This window comes from Anolis carolinensis, chromosome 4, assembly GCF_035594765.1.
Source record: "Anolis carolinensis isolate JA03-04 chromosome 4, rAnoCar3.1.pri, whole genome shotgun sequence".
Lineage (NCBI taxonomy): Eukaryota > Metazoa > Chordata > Lepidosauria > Squamata > Dactyloidae > Anolis > Anolis carolinensis.
This window is the reverse complement of record NC_085844.1, coordinates 214,053,782-214,071,416: the sequence shown is the minus strand read 5'-3', so window position 1 is coordinate 214,071,416 and position 17,635 is coordinate 214,053,782. Positions and strand designations below refer to the sequence as shown.

At 40.8% G+C, this 17,635-nt stretch overlaps 1 protein-coding gene across 1 annotated transcript in view; it reads left to right on the top strand.

Moving 5' to 3' along the window:
* The first annotated feature begins 3,943 nt into the window (after positions 1–3,943).
* The window catches only part of LOC100558674 (fer-1-like protein 4), a 78,590-nt gene continuing 64,898 nt past the window's right edge, over positions 3,944–17,635 (top strand). Inside the window, exons 1-3 of the mRNA XM_062978751.1 lie at positions 3,944–9,422; positions 15,478–15,533; positions 17,002–17,090. Coding sequence (XP_062834821.1) covers positions 9,344–9,422; positions 15,478–15,533; positions 17,002–17,090 — 224 coding nt within the window. The 5' untranslated portion in view covers positions 3,944–9,343. The remainder of the gene's footprint in view (positions 9,423–15,477; positions 15,534–17,001; positions 17,091–17,635) is intronic.

Below are 17,635 nucleotides of genomic sequence, written 5' to 3'. Positions count from 1 at the left end.
GAAATAGTTCCAGTACAAAGGAATTTATATGTGTTATAAATAATGTGGAGATTTTTGTGAATCACTTGGGTAGATAGAACATGGAGAGAACTGTTTCCAGTTTTGAATCTACTTTCTCCAAATGGTTGAAAATGGGTTAAGAGCAATCCATGTTTATCGTTGGGCTTCTTTCTAAAGCAGGTGTCCAGAATAAAGAGTTAGAACAGAGTTATAAATTGAAAGCCTGGCATGATAAAAGCAAAGTAAGAGAACAATAAAAGTATTGTTGAAGGCTTTCACAGCCGTAATCACTAGGGTGTTGTGTGGTTTTTGGGCTGTATGACTGTGTTCTAGCAGCATTTTTCTCCTGACCTTTTGTCTACATTTGTGGCTGGCATCTGAAAATCCTCTGAAGATGTCAGCCGCAGATGCAGACGAAACGTCAGGAGAAAAGGCTGCTAGAACAAACAACACAACCCCCCCCCTCCCAGTACAATATCCCTTGTATGGAAACAGTTTTAATATTTTGAACTCAGACTTAGTCCTTTGAATTAGCAATGTAGATGAATGCTCAGATAATGCTATTGAGCATTCAACAGATGTGAGTTTTAAAAAAAATCATGTCAGAGGTGAATTGGAGTCGTTTTTGGTGAGAGAGAATTGGCCATCTGCAAAGCGGTTGCCCAGGGGATTCCCGGGTGTAAGTGGGTGTTAAAAGAAGAATAATCTTCCATTTTACCAATGCTGCAGACCAGAAATATGTAAGAACATGTTTAGTTGAACTGGCTTGAAGGCACATACCTGCCCACTAGGGGTAGTTAAGTGCACAACCAAATTCCCCCCAAAAAATGATCTGACGTAGATCCATTCTCAAGCGTGGCAAAACCTGTGGCACAAAGTTCATATTTGGCTAATCTGATGATGATTGGGACTGCATTTATGATGTGACTCACCTGACTGCCATCCTCTTGCCTTTGGGAGTGGCAGGAATGTTGACGCGCTGCATATTCATAGCCTACGGTGATTTAATTCTGTTAGTTGTCTTCCCTTGTCTTTGGTCTGTGTAGAGCTCTCCTATAAATTCATTGCCATTCAAGTAAGACATGTAGTCTCTAGTTGGTGCAGCAATAACAAAGCAATGAAATACAGCTCACAGTCTTAATTTCTTCCGATTGCTTCAAACCAAGCTGTCGGAACCACAACCCATTCTTTTTCAATGTAGTGTTCTTTTCCCTCTAAAAAGTAAAAATTGAATCACCTTCAATTTTCAGAAGTCAAACATTTATACTAAAACAAAAACAACAATTTTATCCTATTTTATGTCAGAGTTGAGATCAAAACATGCTTACACTTAAAAGACATTACAGTTAAAAATACATAAATGCTAAATTTTACGATGTCATTACATTTATAGAAGTACAGTAGAGTCTTGCTTATCCAACCTTCACTTATCCAACGTTCTGTATTATCTAATGCAGTCTGCCTCCCACCCAGATCCACAGCTGTTTCTCTAGGTAGCAATGCACAGCGGGCCAACACGCCCAATGACAACACAAGTGCAGCCACACTCCCAAACATGCTTAATTTGTATATAACTGGCTATTGTGAGTAAACAGAAGCTGTACTAATGGGCCTTTAGCATGGCTCTAACATATCCTCAATATTTTTCTTTATCTGATTTACTCAGCCCTAGACTGAGTAAACTGCATATTCCCAGTGAATATGCAGTGGAGGTGAAGAATAGATTTCAGGGACTAGATTTAATAAATAAAGTCCCAGAAGAACTATGGACAGAAGTCCACAACATTGTTCAGGAGACAGCAACAAAGTACGTCCCAAAGAAAAAGAAAACCAAGAAGGCAAGATGGTTGTCTGTTGAGACACTGGAAGTAGCCCAAGAAAGAAGGAAGGCGAAAGGAAATAGCGATAGGGGGAGATACGCCCAATTAAATGCGCAATTCCAGAGGTTAGCCAGGAGAGACAAGGAGCTATTTTTGAACAAGCAATGCATGGAAGTGGAAGAAGACAATAGGATAGGAAGGACAAGAGATCTCTTCCAGAAAATCAGAAACATCAGGGGCAAATTTCAGGCAAATATGGGCATGATCAAAAACAAAGATGGCAGGGACCTAACAGAAGCTGAAGAGATCAAGAATAGGTGGCAGGAATATACAGAAGATCTGTATAGGAAGGATAATAATATAGAGGATAGCTTTGATGGTGTGGTGAGTGAATTAGAGCAAGACATCCTATTAGTAAGGTTGAATGGGCCTTAAGAAGCATTGCTAATAACAAGGCCGCAGGAGACAATGGGATCCCAGCTGAGCTGTTTAAAATCTTGAAAGATGATGCTGTCAAGGTGATGCATGCCATATGCCAGCAAATATGGAAAACACCAGAATGGACATCAGATTGGGGGAAAAAAACAATTTATAGCCCCATACCAAAAAAAGGGAAACGCTAAAGAATGCTCAAACTTCCATACAGTGGCACTTTTTTCCCATGCCAGTAAGATAATGCTCAAGATCCTGCAAGGCAGATTCTAGCAATACATGGAGCGAGAGTTGCCAGATGTCCAAGCTGGGTTCAGAAAAGGCAGAGGAACGAGAGACCAAATTGCCAATATCCGCTGGATAATGGAGGAAGCCAGGGAGTTTCAGAAAAACATCTACTTCTGCTTTATTGACTATTCTAAAGCCTTCGACTGTGTGGATCATAATAAACTATGACATGTTCTTGGTGATATGGGGATACCAAGTCACCTTGTCTGTCTCCTGAGAAATCTGTACAAAGACCAAGTAGCCACAGTCAGAACAGACCACGGAACAACAGACTGGTTCAAGATTGGGAAAGGAGTGCGGCAGGGCTGCATACTTTCACCTTCCCTATTCAACTTGTACGTAGAACACATCATGTGACATACGGGGCTTGAGGAATCCAAGGCCGGGTTTAAAATTGCTGGAAGAAACATTAACAACCTTAGGTATGCAGATGATACCACTCTGATGGCCAAAAGCAAGGAGGAGCTGAGGAGCCTTATCACCAAGGTGAAAGAAGAAAGTGCAAAAGCTGGGTTGCAGTTAAACATCAAGAAAACCAAGATCATGGCAACTACACCTATTGATAACCGGCAAATAGAGGGAGAAACGTGGAGGCAGTGACAGACTTTATATTTCTAGGTGTGAAGATCACTGCAGACGCAGACTGCAGCCAGGAAATCAGAAGACGTTTACTTCTTGGGAGGAGAGCAATGGCTAACCTTGACAAAATAGTGAAGAGCAGAGACATCACACTGGCAACGAAGGTCCGCATAGTCAAAGCAATGGTATTCCCCGTAGTAACCCATGGATGCGAGAACTGGACCATAAGGAAGGCTGAGCAAAGGAAGATAGACGCTTTTGAACTCTGCTGGAGGAAAATCCTGAGAGTGCCTTGGACCGCAAGAAGATTCAACCAGTCCATCCTCCAGGAAATAATGCCCGGCTGCTCACTGGAGGGAAGGATATTAGAGGCAAAGATGGAGTATTTTGGCCACATTGTGAGGAGACAGGAAAGCTTGGAAAATATCACGATGCTGGGGAAAATGGAAGGAAGAAGGAAGAGAGGCCAACCAAGGGAAAGATGGATGGATCTTTGAGGTGCTTTTGAGGTCCTTGAAGTGACTGGGATGACCTTGAAGGAACTGGGGGCAGTGTCAGCTGACAGGGAGCTCTGGCGTGGACTGGTCCATGAGGTCACAAAGAGTCGGAGACGACTAAACGACTGAGCAGCAGCAGCCCTAGACAATGCCCTCCAGGAATCAATATGGCAGAAGATATTTTGGAACCTAAAAATGGTTTCCGCAAAAATATACATCAAGTCTCTGATAGAAATGGGGTACCTCATGTATCTCTTCTCTATCCATAATAAAAGTGAAAACCTGTATGTATGTGGCACGTGTGTCTGCTCACACAGACAGCAGACAGCATCCAGCCCCTACAAACAGGCTATACTTCCCAGTGCTGAGAAGCCAGCAAGTCACTCTTTTCCACTGACATTGCGGTTATAGCGAGGGCCATGAACATGCAGCCCAACCCCTGCCAATGTCCTCCCCAAACACCGGCCCACCACCTAAGGGATGCTTTCATTTGGGAACCATTTCTTCCTAGATGTTGCATTTTCTTCCACCACAGGCAGGCATCCCAGGGTTCTCCATTGGTGTGGAATTTGCATGACCCCACCTACTGCCCTTCCCTTTCAAATCTGTCTGCAGAACAAACACAGCAGAGGAGGAGTTTGGGGGATTGACTCCACACGGTGGAAGTTGTAGTTCACCCTGTATCAAGTCAGAGCACTGTGACTCCTACTGGGGAATGTAGAGGAGTTGTAGTTCACCTACACCCAGAACACTATGAACCCAAACAATGATAGGTCTGGACCAAACTTGCCATACATACCTGATAGGCCCAGATGGTGGGTTTTGAGGGGAATTGGCCTGGACATTTGGGAGTAGTAGGTACTGGGATTTATAGTTTACCTGCAATGAATGAGCACTTCGAACTCCACCGATGATGGACCAGGACCAAACTTGGCACACAGAGCCCCCATAACCAATAGAACATATTAGACAAGTTTGGGGGAAAGGGAGTTATAGTTCACCTGCATCCAGAGAAACTGGCTCACACCGACAATGGACCGGGACCAAACTTCGCACAGAGAAGCCGCATGACCAAATGAACATACTGTAGGGGTTTGTGGGAATGGGTCTTGATTCTGGGAGTTGTAGTTCACCTGCATCCAAAGAGCACTGAACCCAGCCAAAGATGGATCTGGACCACACTTGGTACACAGACCCAAAATGGCCAACTTTGAATACTGGCAGGGTTTGGGGAGGATTGACCCACAATTCTGGGAATTGTAGTTCACCCACTCCAAACTGAGAATACCTAACAATCAAAGACAAATAATGCCTTTATCAAATAACCCCGGAATCGCCGGGTTCCCAAGCTAGTATATATATAAAACCCAAAGTACCAGTATATATGTGCAAGGTATGTTGTTGGTTTGTTTGACCCATATGGCTTGATGAATCTGGACCAAACTTGGTACAGATACCCTTCATTATCCAGCTTAAAATAACAATGGGGTTTGGGGGAGTTGATAAAGGATAATGGGAGTTGTAGTGCAGCCACATAGAGCAATGTGAATCTCATCTATGATGGATCAGGACCAAACTTTGTACTCACAGTTTTCATAACCCAACTTAAAATACTGGCAGGGTTTGGCAGGGGCTGTTAGAGAATGATGGAAGTTGGAGTACAGCAGGAGAACGACATAATTTCCACCCATGACCATGGATACAGCTCTCCTCCAAAGCAGTCAGACAGCTACTTGCAAGGCTGTGTCTCCCAGCATCCTTTCCTCCTTCACTAGGCAGGCTTGGGATGATGGGAGTTGCAACCCAACAAGAAGGCTAAATTTCTGATTGGTTAGGAAAACTGGTTTCCAGACAGGTCTGGGGCTGATGGGAATTGGAGTCCACCCACATCCGGAGAGCCACATGAACCCTATCCTTTGGCAGGCAGCCTGGAGATGATGGAAGTTGCAGCCCAAGAAGAAGGCTGAGCCCTCTAACTAGTTAGGAGGAAAGCCATGAATTCCATCTCAGCCAGATCTGAAGCTGATAGGTGTTGCTGCCTGATCATGTCTTGTGCTGATGGGAGTTGTAGCTCATCAGCTATACAATTTTCTAAAAGGTCCCATTATACTGCTATGCATTTAGTGAGGCAATTTATAAACTCAAAAAGTAATGAGCATTTTAAATAAATAGCATTACAAAATGCCTAACTCAGGCTATGCCAGGGCTGGGCTGTGGCGCAGGCCGGTTAGTAGCCAGCTGCAATAAATCACTATGACCAAGAGGTCATGGGTTCGAGGCCAGCCTGTGTCAGGGTGAGCACCCAACAATTAAAAAAATTAAAAATAGCCCTGCTCGTTGTTGACCTAAGCAACCTGAAAGACAGTTGCATCTGTCAAGTAAGAACATTTAGGGACCGCTTATGCGGGGAGGCTAATTTAACTGATTTACAACACCGGATGAGGAAGTACTCCATCAAAAAAGGACTCGTCGTCACAGTGGATGATGAAGCAGCAGCTCCTCCTATGGCCAGAATTGAGCATACCCTCGCAAAGCCAGAAGCTGGGAAGTTAAATAGTGTCTTGTCTCTGTCTGTGTGTTGTTTGTCTAATGGCATTGAATGTTTGCCATATATATGTACATTGTGATCCGCCCAGAGACCCCTTTGGGGTGAGAAGGGTGGAATATAAATTCTGTAAATAAATAAATAAATAAATAAATAAATGCTAGTTTGCCATAAAATAATACTTTTCTTACAGGCCACAATCTAGATTACTAGTTGTGAAGGTAACCAACATGTGCTGAATTAGTCCCATAATGCCTTCAATAACTAGAGAGATTTTTAATATGATTTTTATTTACTTTTACTATTTTAAATCAATGTGTGGGGGAGGGAGTGGGAGGGAAAGATAGAAGGAAAGAAAAAACGAGAGAAAGAGAAAGAAGAAAGAAAAGAAGAAAAAAGAGGGGGATGGATGGAGGTGGGGGAGAGGGGAGGGGATACAAGGAGGGAGTGTAAGAGGCAAATTCGGTGAGGAGGTGTATTTGCTGTATTTCTAGGATAACTAGAGAGATTTTAATGTGATAATGTCTCTTCTGGAATGGACATGTCTATATAATCATATTTTAAAAAGCAGCTACCTTAACCCTCTTAAAAGTTGATGTGTCTTGGTGAAAGTTCAAATGCACGCAACCCCTCTTTGCTAGTTATTTTCCTGTTTGCAGTTTAATGCATGTTGAAGTGGGAACTCCTACCATTGCCCATCTTATAAATTGTGTGAACACACCCATCTTCTAAAGAACCTTCCAGGAAAGGCTGTCAGCGCAAACATGAGAGTGAAAATAGCTCAAGGTATTCATTTTGTGGCCGATATAAATCACAGCTACCTGGCTCCAACCGGGAAAACATATATGCATTTTTTTAAAAAGAGCTAGATCAATTCCAGTTAAGAACAATTGCTTTCTTAGACGGCAGGTGGGGAACCAATTGAATTAAAGGACACCAGTAGCTGGTTAAGAAATTGGGGGGGGGGGGGAACTAAAATAGACTTGAAAACATTTTTATTTCATAGAAACTTGGAAATATCTATGGAGTGTTTTAAAACAGGGAGTGTCTACATAGATGATGCTATGAGTTAATGCGGGACTGGGCAAAAGGTAGAAATCGCTAGGTGGTTTGCACAAGACCAACAAGCATTTGTGATGCTCAATAACTCAACAACAAAAACAAACATAAGCCACATTTCTCTTCCTAAATTACGAAACTAAACTCTTTGGTTATTAGATGAAAAAAGACCAGATTTCTTAGATATTAGTCTGAAAGCTCTAACTCTGGAAACAAAACCCTTTGACTGAGCATGTGCAAAGGGGCACCTTGTTCAACAGTTTTAACATCCATGTTCCCAAGCATTGACTCCGATTGGTTTTAGATTCTGAAGTTAAAATCAAACACAAATTACAGGTTATTACAAGCTTCAATTCTATCCCAGTCCCTGATGAAATGAAGATTGAATTGAAACAGTTAAATTATTGTTGATAAACCTTTCTGTTTTTTTTCTACTTCTATTATATTGTTATCCAAGCTTATATATGACAACTCTAGGGCCAGTTCCACACAGGGCTTAACCCACGCCCAGTCGGGTATCTTAAAGTCTTTCAGGAAGACCCGGGTCTAATCCGGTACCTGATTAATTCTGGACAAAGCAGGGTTTTCCTGCTTTGTCCCAAATTAAATTGGTTTTACGGAGGCATTGTTTGGATACCTCTGGTAAAAGTGTGCGAGCTTGTGCATTATGGGCCCTGTGTGGAAGAGCCTTAAGACAAATCTATAATGAGGTTTTCTGAGCAAGATTTGTTCAAAAGAAGATTTGCATTGCCTGCCTCTGAGACTGAGAGATTGTGACTTGCCCAAGGTCACCCAGTGGGTTTTCATGTCTGATGGAGATTTGAATGCTGGTTTCTCAGATTCCTAGTACAACACTCAAACCACTACACTCTATTAATACTTTATGCTAGCAGCACTCAAAACATCATTATCACATATTGTCACTTAACATATGGTTCCATGTAACTCCTACCACAATATGCCAAAGGAACAGAGAACAAAAACATTCCAAACTAAAATGTATCACTAATGCATATTTGCAGATCTTGGGTGAAAAATTCAACAGTCTGCATCATATACTGTCCCAGTAGTCTATGATCAGAAAGCAAACTTACAAAAAAAAGAAGTTTTAAATAGGAAAAAGGGGAGAGCAAGATAAAGATTATATGACCAAAACATGAAGGAAACTTAACTTCATGTCATTCAAAAAGAAGAGGAAGAAGAAGAAAACAGCATTTTGGAACAAAGTGTGAGGTGAGTCACAAGACCCATTTACACTGTCCATTTAATGCAGTTCAAAGCTACCTTCAATTTGCAGGGACCAAGAAACAAACTCCCACAAAAGCATGGAAAAGAAAGCCCTTAATATGCACCACTACTCTATGCTTTGTGTAATTGCCATTCAAGTATCAAACTGGTTCTAGTATTTCCAATGGAATCATTTTGCACAACAAAATCAGTTTCTTCAATATCGGCTTGAATCTGTATTACATGATCAATTTAAATGTGTCCACAATCTTCCACCTATTATTTTAACAAATAAAATGCAGAATAGAGGGAAAACATTGTCTGTGGGAAACTGTTTATAGTACGCAAGCTGAAAGCATAATATTTCAAAGCCAGACATAGAATTTATTATCAGTCAGGGAATGTACTGCTGTCAGCACACTGATTTCCTAACATAATAATAAAAATTAATATAGAGACATATATAGAGTCAGTTTGAAAAAAAAAAGATGTGATATCACAGATGCTGACTGAACAGGTTTTTTTGTGGTGGATGGAGGGATGCAGATTTTGTTTTAGGAAAAGGGATTGTTTTAACAGTGGAATTCCTAGCAGCTGGCCAATCTGGGACTTGAAGTCCAAACACCTGGAGGATAAGAGTTTGGAAAACACTGGTTTAAAGGAAAAGCAGGTTTGCCAGATTTGGAGGTGTAGGGGGACTTGGTCCCTGCCCAGTTCATATAGTTGTGCTTATTACTGGACAATGTGTGCCTTGCGGGTGGGGTCTGGGTGGCTAAACCTGCCTGGTGAGTCTCCAGGCCTGACTCACCGGAGAGACAGGTGGAGCCCAGCAGTAGCGGCAGCGGCCGTCACACCTGGCCAGTCAGTCCTGCACGAAGCCAAGTCCTGGCAGCATCATGGCCCTGAGTGTCACCGTCAAGAGGGTCACCCAGCTGCCGGGGACTGGAGAGAGGCAGGTGCACGTCAGCTTCCGAGGTGCGGACAACAGGGATATGCGGACAGGGATGCCATTGGGAGTGGGGTGGGTGATGGAAATGGACCGGGATTGGGTGAAAGAGCGAAGGGGGCAATTAGTTTTGACTGCTGTTTGCTTGAGAACAACATGGAATAGCATGTGCACATCCGGGAGATAAACAGTGTTCTAACTGTTTCCCTTTAATAATAGTACAGGCTAGGTGTACATTTTGGAGGGAGTATTTATCCCCTTCAATTCTCTGTTTATTTCCTGGGTCTTAAAAGGCATATTTGTGGTCTGTAATGTTTTCTGACTTGTTCTTCTCCTGGGAGGGAATCGTAAAGAAAATGCTGAAATGGAGGACTTCTTCAAACGTGAAAATTTTCTCATACACTTAGTATTTCCTTACAGGAAATCGAACACATCTATGAGTCACTAAGCTCTGGGGACCGTTCCCCTATCAGGACTTTTCACAAGGCACGCATGCAATAATATTGTTATGTGTATGTTCCTCACACTTGGTATATAGGTGTTGCACATAGCTGCCATTTTCCTCACAGACGTACAAAGAGCTACATAGGAATATTTTTCATGTCAATAGAAGAGACAGAGAAGTCTCTCTTGTCAGATTTTCCACCCCTCAAAATGAAAGTATGAACCAAATGTAGTGAGCATATTTGAGTAGTGCTACGTTCACACTATAGAAATATATATACACACACAAACACACACATACACTCACACATACTGTATATATATATCCCATAGTAACTGCCCATGGAATCCTGGAATTGGCAGTTCAAGGAAAATTTAGGATACCCAACCAGAGAGCGCCAATATCTTATCAAATTACAAAGACCAGACATTCATAGGATGAAACTAACTATAGTAGTTAAAGTAGAATATAATGCTATATTTGTATATTGTGAACGGGTCCATTGCAGAATTCAAATCCACACCCAACCATGGAAACCCAGTTTGGTTACTTTGGACACTCTTTCAGCCTAAGTAGGAAGCTGTGACAAGCCTCCCCCCTGCCCAGAGAACTCCATTATAGTGTCACCATAAACTTTCACTGAAAGGCACATAACACTTGGGAAATTATAGTCCAATATAGCTAGAAAACACAAGATATGGAGGCAGAATTCAAAGTCTACCATATAGATCAATGCTGCAATCCAATGTTCACTTACGCAGAATAAGTTCCATTGAATTTAATATAATTCATTTATGAATAGATTTATATCCTGGAAAGAATTGACGAGTGGAGTGCCACAGGGTTCCGTTCTGGGGCCAGTTCTGTTCAACATCTTTATTAATGACTTAAAGATCATCAAGTTTGCAGACAACACCAAATTGGGAGGGACAGCCAATATTCCAGAAGATAGGAGCAGAATTCAAAATGATCTTAACAGATTAGAGAGCTGGGCCAAAACTAACAAAATGAAGTTCAAGAGGCACAAATGCAAGATACTCCACTTAGGCAGAAAAAATGAAATGCAAAGATACAGAATAGGGGACACCTGGCTCGAAAGCAGTATGTGTGAAAAAGATCTTGGAGTCCTCATGGAGAACAAGCCCTATGAGGAGTGGCTTAAAGAGCTGGACATGTTTAGTTTGCAAAAGAGAAGGCTGAGAGGAGACATGATGGCCATGTATAAATATGTGACGGGAAGTCATAGGGAGGAGGGAGCAAGCTTGTTTTCTGTTGCCCTGGAGACTGCTTCAAACTACAGGAAAGGAGATTCCACCTGAACATTAGGAAAACTTCCTAACTGTGAGAGCTGTTCAGCAGTGGAACTCTCTGCCTGGAGTGTGGTGGAGACTTCTTCTTTGGAAGCTTTTAAGCAGAGACTGGGTGGCCATCTGCTGGGAGTGCTTTGAATGCAATTTCCTGCTTCTTGGCAGGGGGTTGGACTGGATGGGCCATGAGGTCTCTTCCAATTCTATGATTCTATGATATATAGGAATTCACTACAAATCCCAATGAGAAAGCATTTTGTACTGGGTTAAATATTGCCATTCCAAATGTGACTGAATATTTTGTTTCAATAGTATCTCTGAGATAATGAAATTCTTAAGCTATTCCTTCCAGTAAGATTGTAGGAAAACATAACTTTATGCTTCTTTGAGGGCAAAACCCACCATTTCCCATTTTGATTTGCTGAAACTATTGAAGTTTCCTTGCTATTTTGTGCAGGTCTTTGTTCCATGTGTAAATTGAATTTTGAAGGTAAAAAAGTGGAGTCTAGCCAGTGTTTTGACTGAAAATTATTCACCCCAGAAACATTGAACCTGTCTATTCAAGAAGTGCAGCATTTTTGCGAGACATTCATTTCCTCTTTGGTTTCTATTTAAATCTAGCTTCTCAACAGTAGTTGTTGACTCAGTTGCTGATAGCAGTCTAGTATTCATTTTGTACATTCCACTGCAATAAAATACTTTCTGGAGAAAAGATATGTTTGCATTTGCAGTCGCTCCTGACATAAAAAAACTTCCCTGTTAAATGGACATGATGAATTCTCATATCCTTTCAAAAATCAGATAAATATCTCATAACCACAAAAAATGAATTAATTTAGCTCTACAACCAGAAGCCAGGTCAGTTATACCATCTAGCAACCCATCTTTTCTGTCTTCCAGATAACTTCCACTTAAATCAAGCAATATAATATACTGTACATGATTTCCAAATTCTAGTCCCCCGGGAGCTGAAATCTAACAATATGCTACTTTTCCATTTTACGAACATTACATCAGGATTAGAAGATAAACTAGAATAATTTGTAGTAAAATCAACATTTTGCTATCTGTAATGAAGATGCCAAAAGTACAGTGTGACATGACTGTTAGAATACTGGATCTCGGTTAATGCTTTTCTTTTTCCTTTTCTCTTTAAAAGAAGCATTAGATCCCTCCACATAGCTGTATAAAATCCACATTGAACTGGTTTTCATGGCAGTGTGGACTCAGATAATCCAGTTCAAAGAAGATAGTGTGGATTATCTGTCTTGATATTCTGGGTTATATGGATGTGTAGAAGGCCCTTAGTTGCTAGAAGGCAGCTCCTTGAGTTTTCACATTTGTTGTTGCCTCTGCATCCAGTTGTTTCATTCTTATGACTGGCAAGCATGATATTGACATTTGTGAATGTCCAGTGCATATTCAAATAACCGAAGACTAGCAGGGTTTCTGATATATGGGTGGGAAGTGGACAAAGCTCACAACAGAAAAGATCCCAAAGAGTCTACTTTGTGTCAATTTTTTTTAGTTCAATGTATGTATGTATGTATGCATGCATGCAGATCTCTACATATTTTAATATCTGAACAGACCTGTGAGCCTTCAGCTATTCAAATGTGCATTTAATGGCATACATACATATGATAATGTTAAGCAAAAAATTGACAAAAAGTAAAACCCTCTGGTATTTTTTACTGCCATGAACTTTAGCCACTTGCTATTTCTGAAGGTCTGAAATTGTCTGATCAGTGAGGTGTGTGTGTATTCCATATACTAAACATTTAGTATGTTATTAACTTAATTACACTAATTTATCTACATTTGTGGGGGTTAGGGGCACGTATCCGCTCACATATTTGCTCACCTCTATAGGCCTGTGATGTCCTCACAGGAAACATGCAAAGGCAAAAAGAAAGAAAGAGAGAGAGAGAGAGAGAGAGAGAGAATCGCCTTCCAAACAATCTTGGCAACCATTGAGCAAATTTGGGATCCTCCAAAGTTAGAAAGTATATTTCATTTGTTAAAAAAACTTGTTTGTATCCCTAGCAAAGGCAGACAATCGTTGCCTCTTGGGGTGTCAATTTTCTACTCCAGGTATGCATGAACTGCTGGGTGGAAATGGGGATGGGTGGAAAACGTAAGTGGCCAGACCTTAATTTTCCCCTGTTACATAGCCAGGGCCCCTCAACAATGTATTTAAAAAGTAAATATTGATATCTGGAGATTTTCCTGAGGCAATGCATTTTTTAAGGCACAGAGCAGAAAATGTCTGTCTGGGGAATTTGACTTCTGATGGGGTTGAGAGCACAGAGATAGCTTTGAAGGGCTATCTGTGACCCTGAAGTGATTTAGCTAGGACCACGAATAGGAGGATCCATGCCTGGTGAGCATATGCTAAACCAGAAAGGCCAGGACAGAGAATCAAACTTACCAGATTGAAGACAAGCCACAGATGTTTATTATGATTAAGTCAAAAAGGATGTAAGTACAAGCAAATTCCTTAAAAATGTGCAAACACAAATATACAGAGAAATGCAAGACATCTTATACAGTTCTGACAGCCATTCAAACCTCCTGTTTCCTCCCTTGATTGGCCAGAAAAGAGGCTGGCTAGGATCCGTACCAGGATTGGCTGACAGGAGGGGATTGCCTTGGTGGGGAGAATGGCAGCTGGGGATTGGTCAGGATGAAGGATCAATCAGCTGAAGAGATGCACCTCTGGGAGGGCGTGATCTGGGAGAAAACAATACCAATGATATGTTGATGAGTTTTTGATTCGCCCAACTGTCCAGTTACATGCTGAAGAAAGATATGAAGCTCAAGAGACAAAGGTGCGAGACTCAGAGGACAAAGGTCCAGAGCCTGGGCAATCAAGGGCTTGACTTTCAATAAAAGAGGTAAATGCACATACACTAAGCCCCTGTTTCCATAAGGGAGAACCAGGCTCTCAGCCTCAGGTGAATTATACATTTTGCTTATCTGGCTGGCAAGGGAAATCACCCATCTGTATATACACACAATGAACCTGATGATTATCTGGTTTGGAAAATAGCCAGAGGAATTTGCCAACCTTTCTATTCTTAGGGGATTATTTCAGCAGGGTCACAGAAGGGTGGCTGTCTCTCGGCTAAATTTTGAAACAACTCTATAAGACAGTTTATATGCATTTTACACAAGAAAGAGAAACAGAACACAGTTGAAAGATACAAGTTAACCAAAAATTATACAAATAGATACAATTTCTTGAAGAGTTAGATATAATTTATGGTTGTACTGGTGGTTTGTTCTTGAACTTCTGAAACCTTGAACATGCTCAACTTTGGACTTTTGGGAAAGGTTTGCGTTAAAAAAATATAATTGCATATATTTATTGTCTTGTCGAAGGCTTTCATGGCTGGAATTTCTGGGTTGTTATGAATTTTCTCGGCTGTATGGCCATGTTCCAGAAGCATTATCTCCTGATATTTTACTCACATCTATGACAGGCATCCTCAGATGTTGTGAGGTATATTGGAAGCTAAATAAGAGAGGTTTATATATCTGTGGAATGTCCAGGGTGGGAGAAAGAATTCTTGTCTGTTGAAGGCCAGTGTGAATGTTGTAATTCATCACCTTGATTAACATGAATGGCCTTGCCAGCTTCAAGGCCTGGCTTCTTCCTGCCCAGGAGAATCCTTTGTTTGGAGGTGTTGGCTGAACCTGATTGATTCATTTCGGGAATTTCACTGTTTTCAGAATGTTGTTCTTTATTTACTGTTCTGATTTTAGAGTTTTTTTTAAATACCAGATGTGTAGTCTAATATGTTAGAAAGATCCAGCATTTCTGTGTTGTGGTCTCTTGGTGAACTATAAAGCCTTTTTTTGGGGGAGGGGGGGGGGGTTATAGTGGCTAGATAACAACCCCCAGGCCTGGTTTTCCATATTTCGTTCATAGTGAACACAGAGATAGTACATTGGTGATGCATCCATATCAACTAGTTAGAGTTTTAGCTGTGTAAAATGCAGTTGGAGTTTGAGGCACTTGTCTTGATTTATCTTCATGCATCAGTTGCCTGAGACTGTCAAACTGAGAACTTTATTTTCTAAATTAGAATTTTTAATTGAAAGATTTAATTTGTATGTAAAGTAAGGTAGTCTTCTAAACCTTGTGATACTGCAACCTCCATAAATTTCAGCCAGCATGACCAAATAATGAGAGATGATGGGGATTATAGACCAACACTATATGGAGAGACCTGGTGTACTGCATTCTTGGAGGCTGCATATTCTCTGATTGAAGAGCCATGTGTACATTGTTTACAATGGCATACAAATTCTGCATTTTGTTCACAGGTTTTACTCAGAAGACAAAGAAGATACATTGTGATCAGGAAGCAATCTTTGGGGAGGTAAGGAAGCATTGCATTCATCTCAAGAACTGAGCTTGCCATCATGGTTCATCAGCATATTGTACGAGGGTTGAATGAAAAGTAATGCCTCCACCTTCGTTACTTGGGTTTGGATGGGAATATTTTAATAAATTAAACGCAGAAATAATCCTTAGAATGTGCTCTTTACACTATTCACTTTTCCACATAATAACCAGAAAATTGGATACATTTCTGCCAACGATGAACAAGTTTTCTGAAGCCGTCATGGAAGAAGTCGACACTCTGTTTCCACAACCAGCGTCTCACAGTACCCATCTTCCGATAGCCAAGCAAAGCAATAATGTGACCCACACGTTCTTGTGAAATGCCGATTATGCTTGAAATTTCTCTCTGAGTGATACGACGATCATCCTGAATTAATCTGTCAACATTTTGCTTGTGAAACCCGGTGGTTGCTGTCACAGGACATCCAACTCTTTTGGACCTCAACATCTTTAAACTTACTCGCCCAACGACGCACAGTATTCACATCAACACAATCACCATAAGCAGCTTGCATTCTCTGATGAATCTCCTTTGGGGTGACACCTTCTGCTGTCAAGAATTCAATAACTACACGTTGCTTAAGTCGCATTGACTGACCGTCTGCGCAGGGTTCCATACTTTGCACTTTAACAACACAAACATTCAATGCTAAGGCTTCCCACCAAATGGAACTGTGGAGGAGAGTTTACTGAACAAGCCAGTACCTGCCACATACCAGTACTGTCATCTGTTGAGGAGTTACGAAGGTGGAGGCATTACTTTTTATTCAACCCTCGTACTTTAGTGTTTTAAGACAAGTATCACCCTCCCCATCTTTTGGTACTGTATTTACAACAGCAAAATTCAGTTTTGCTCTATAGCAAGACACAGTAGGCCATGACTAGCGTGTTCAAGCTTTCAACAATAGAACCTTATTCTTCCCCCAAAGTTTTTTTCTTGTTTCTGAAATAATTTAAATGGTAAAGACTTTATGGACACCCCGTATTTTATTCTCATTCCTGAATGTTTTTTGTTCTAATGCCAAATTATGTCAAAGCAATATGTTCCCTTTCTTCTTCTCCTTTCTTTAGATTTCTTTATAGTTTAAATGCTATAACACATTGAGGCTTCAATGAAATGGTACTTTTGCACAATTACTCTAATACATATGTATTAATTCAAAGAGGAGAAACTTGGCCCATCAAACCATAAAAACACCTTGAAAATTCTTGTTCCAGTTTTAAAAAAAAAACTAATGAAGAGTCCTAGTGTGTATCTAAGAAATTGCTACCAATATTGTAGATGCAGATATGGCAACATCCTGCAAAACTCAGAAAAATCCAAGAAGTTGTATTGTGAGAACGCATGCTTCTTTAAGATTCATCTGGAAGAGCCCTAATAACAGGACTGGAAATTGACTTTTTAAAAATTCCAAATGTTGACTTTGCTGTTTTATTTTTAGATCTTTCGTTGGCCACATTATGGAAAATTTATTATGGAAGAGATGCTAAAAGTTAAAGTTTATAACTGTAGCAAGGTATTCAGTAATAGGTAGGTTTATATTTATTTCAAGAAGGTTATATAAGGCACAAAATTGAGCTTGACTGATATAATCTAGTGCAGTGTTTCTGAGGCCCCTTCCACACAGCTGAATAAAATTCCACATTTTCTGCTTTGAACTGGGAAATATGGCAGTGTGGACTCAGATACTCCAGTTCAAAGCAGATATTGTGGATTATTCTGCCTTGATATTCTGGGTTATATGGTTCTGTGGAAGGGCCCTCAAACTCTGCTCCTCCAGGTGTTTTGGACCTCAGGTCCCACAATTCCTAACAGCTGGTAAGCTGGCTGTGATTTCTGGGAGTTGAAGTCCAAAACACCCAGAAGAGCAGAGTTTGAGGAACACTGATCTAGTGAATGATGGTGAAATCTGTTCATACCTGAATTGGAAAGATCTTATTATTGCACATCCCCTGAGGAACTGCATACTTTATTACGTGATGGCTTTGTAGGGGTTGTTGTCTCGGCACATTTAAAATGAAGAAAGTTAAATATTGTATTGGAATCGGCACATGCATTATAGCAGTCATGGGCAA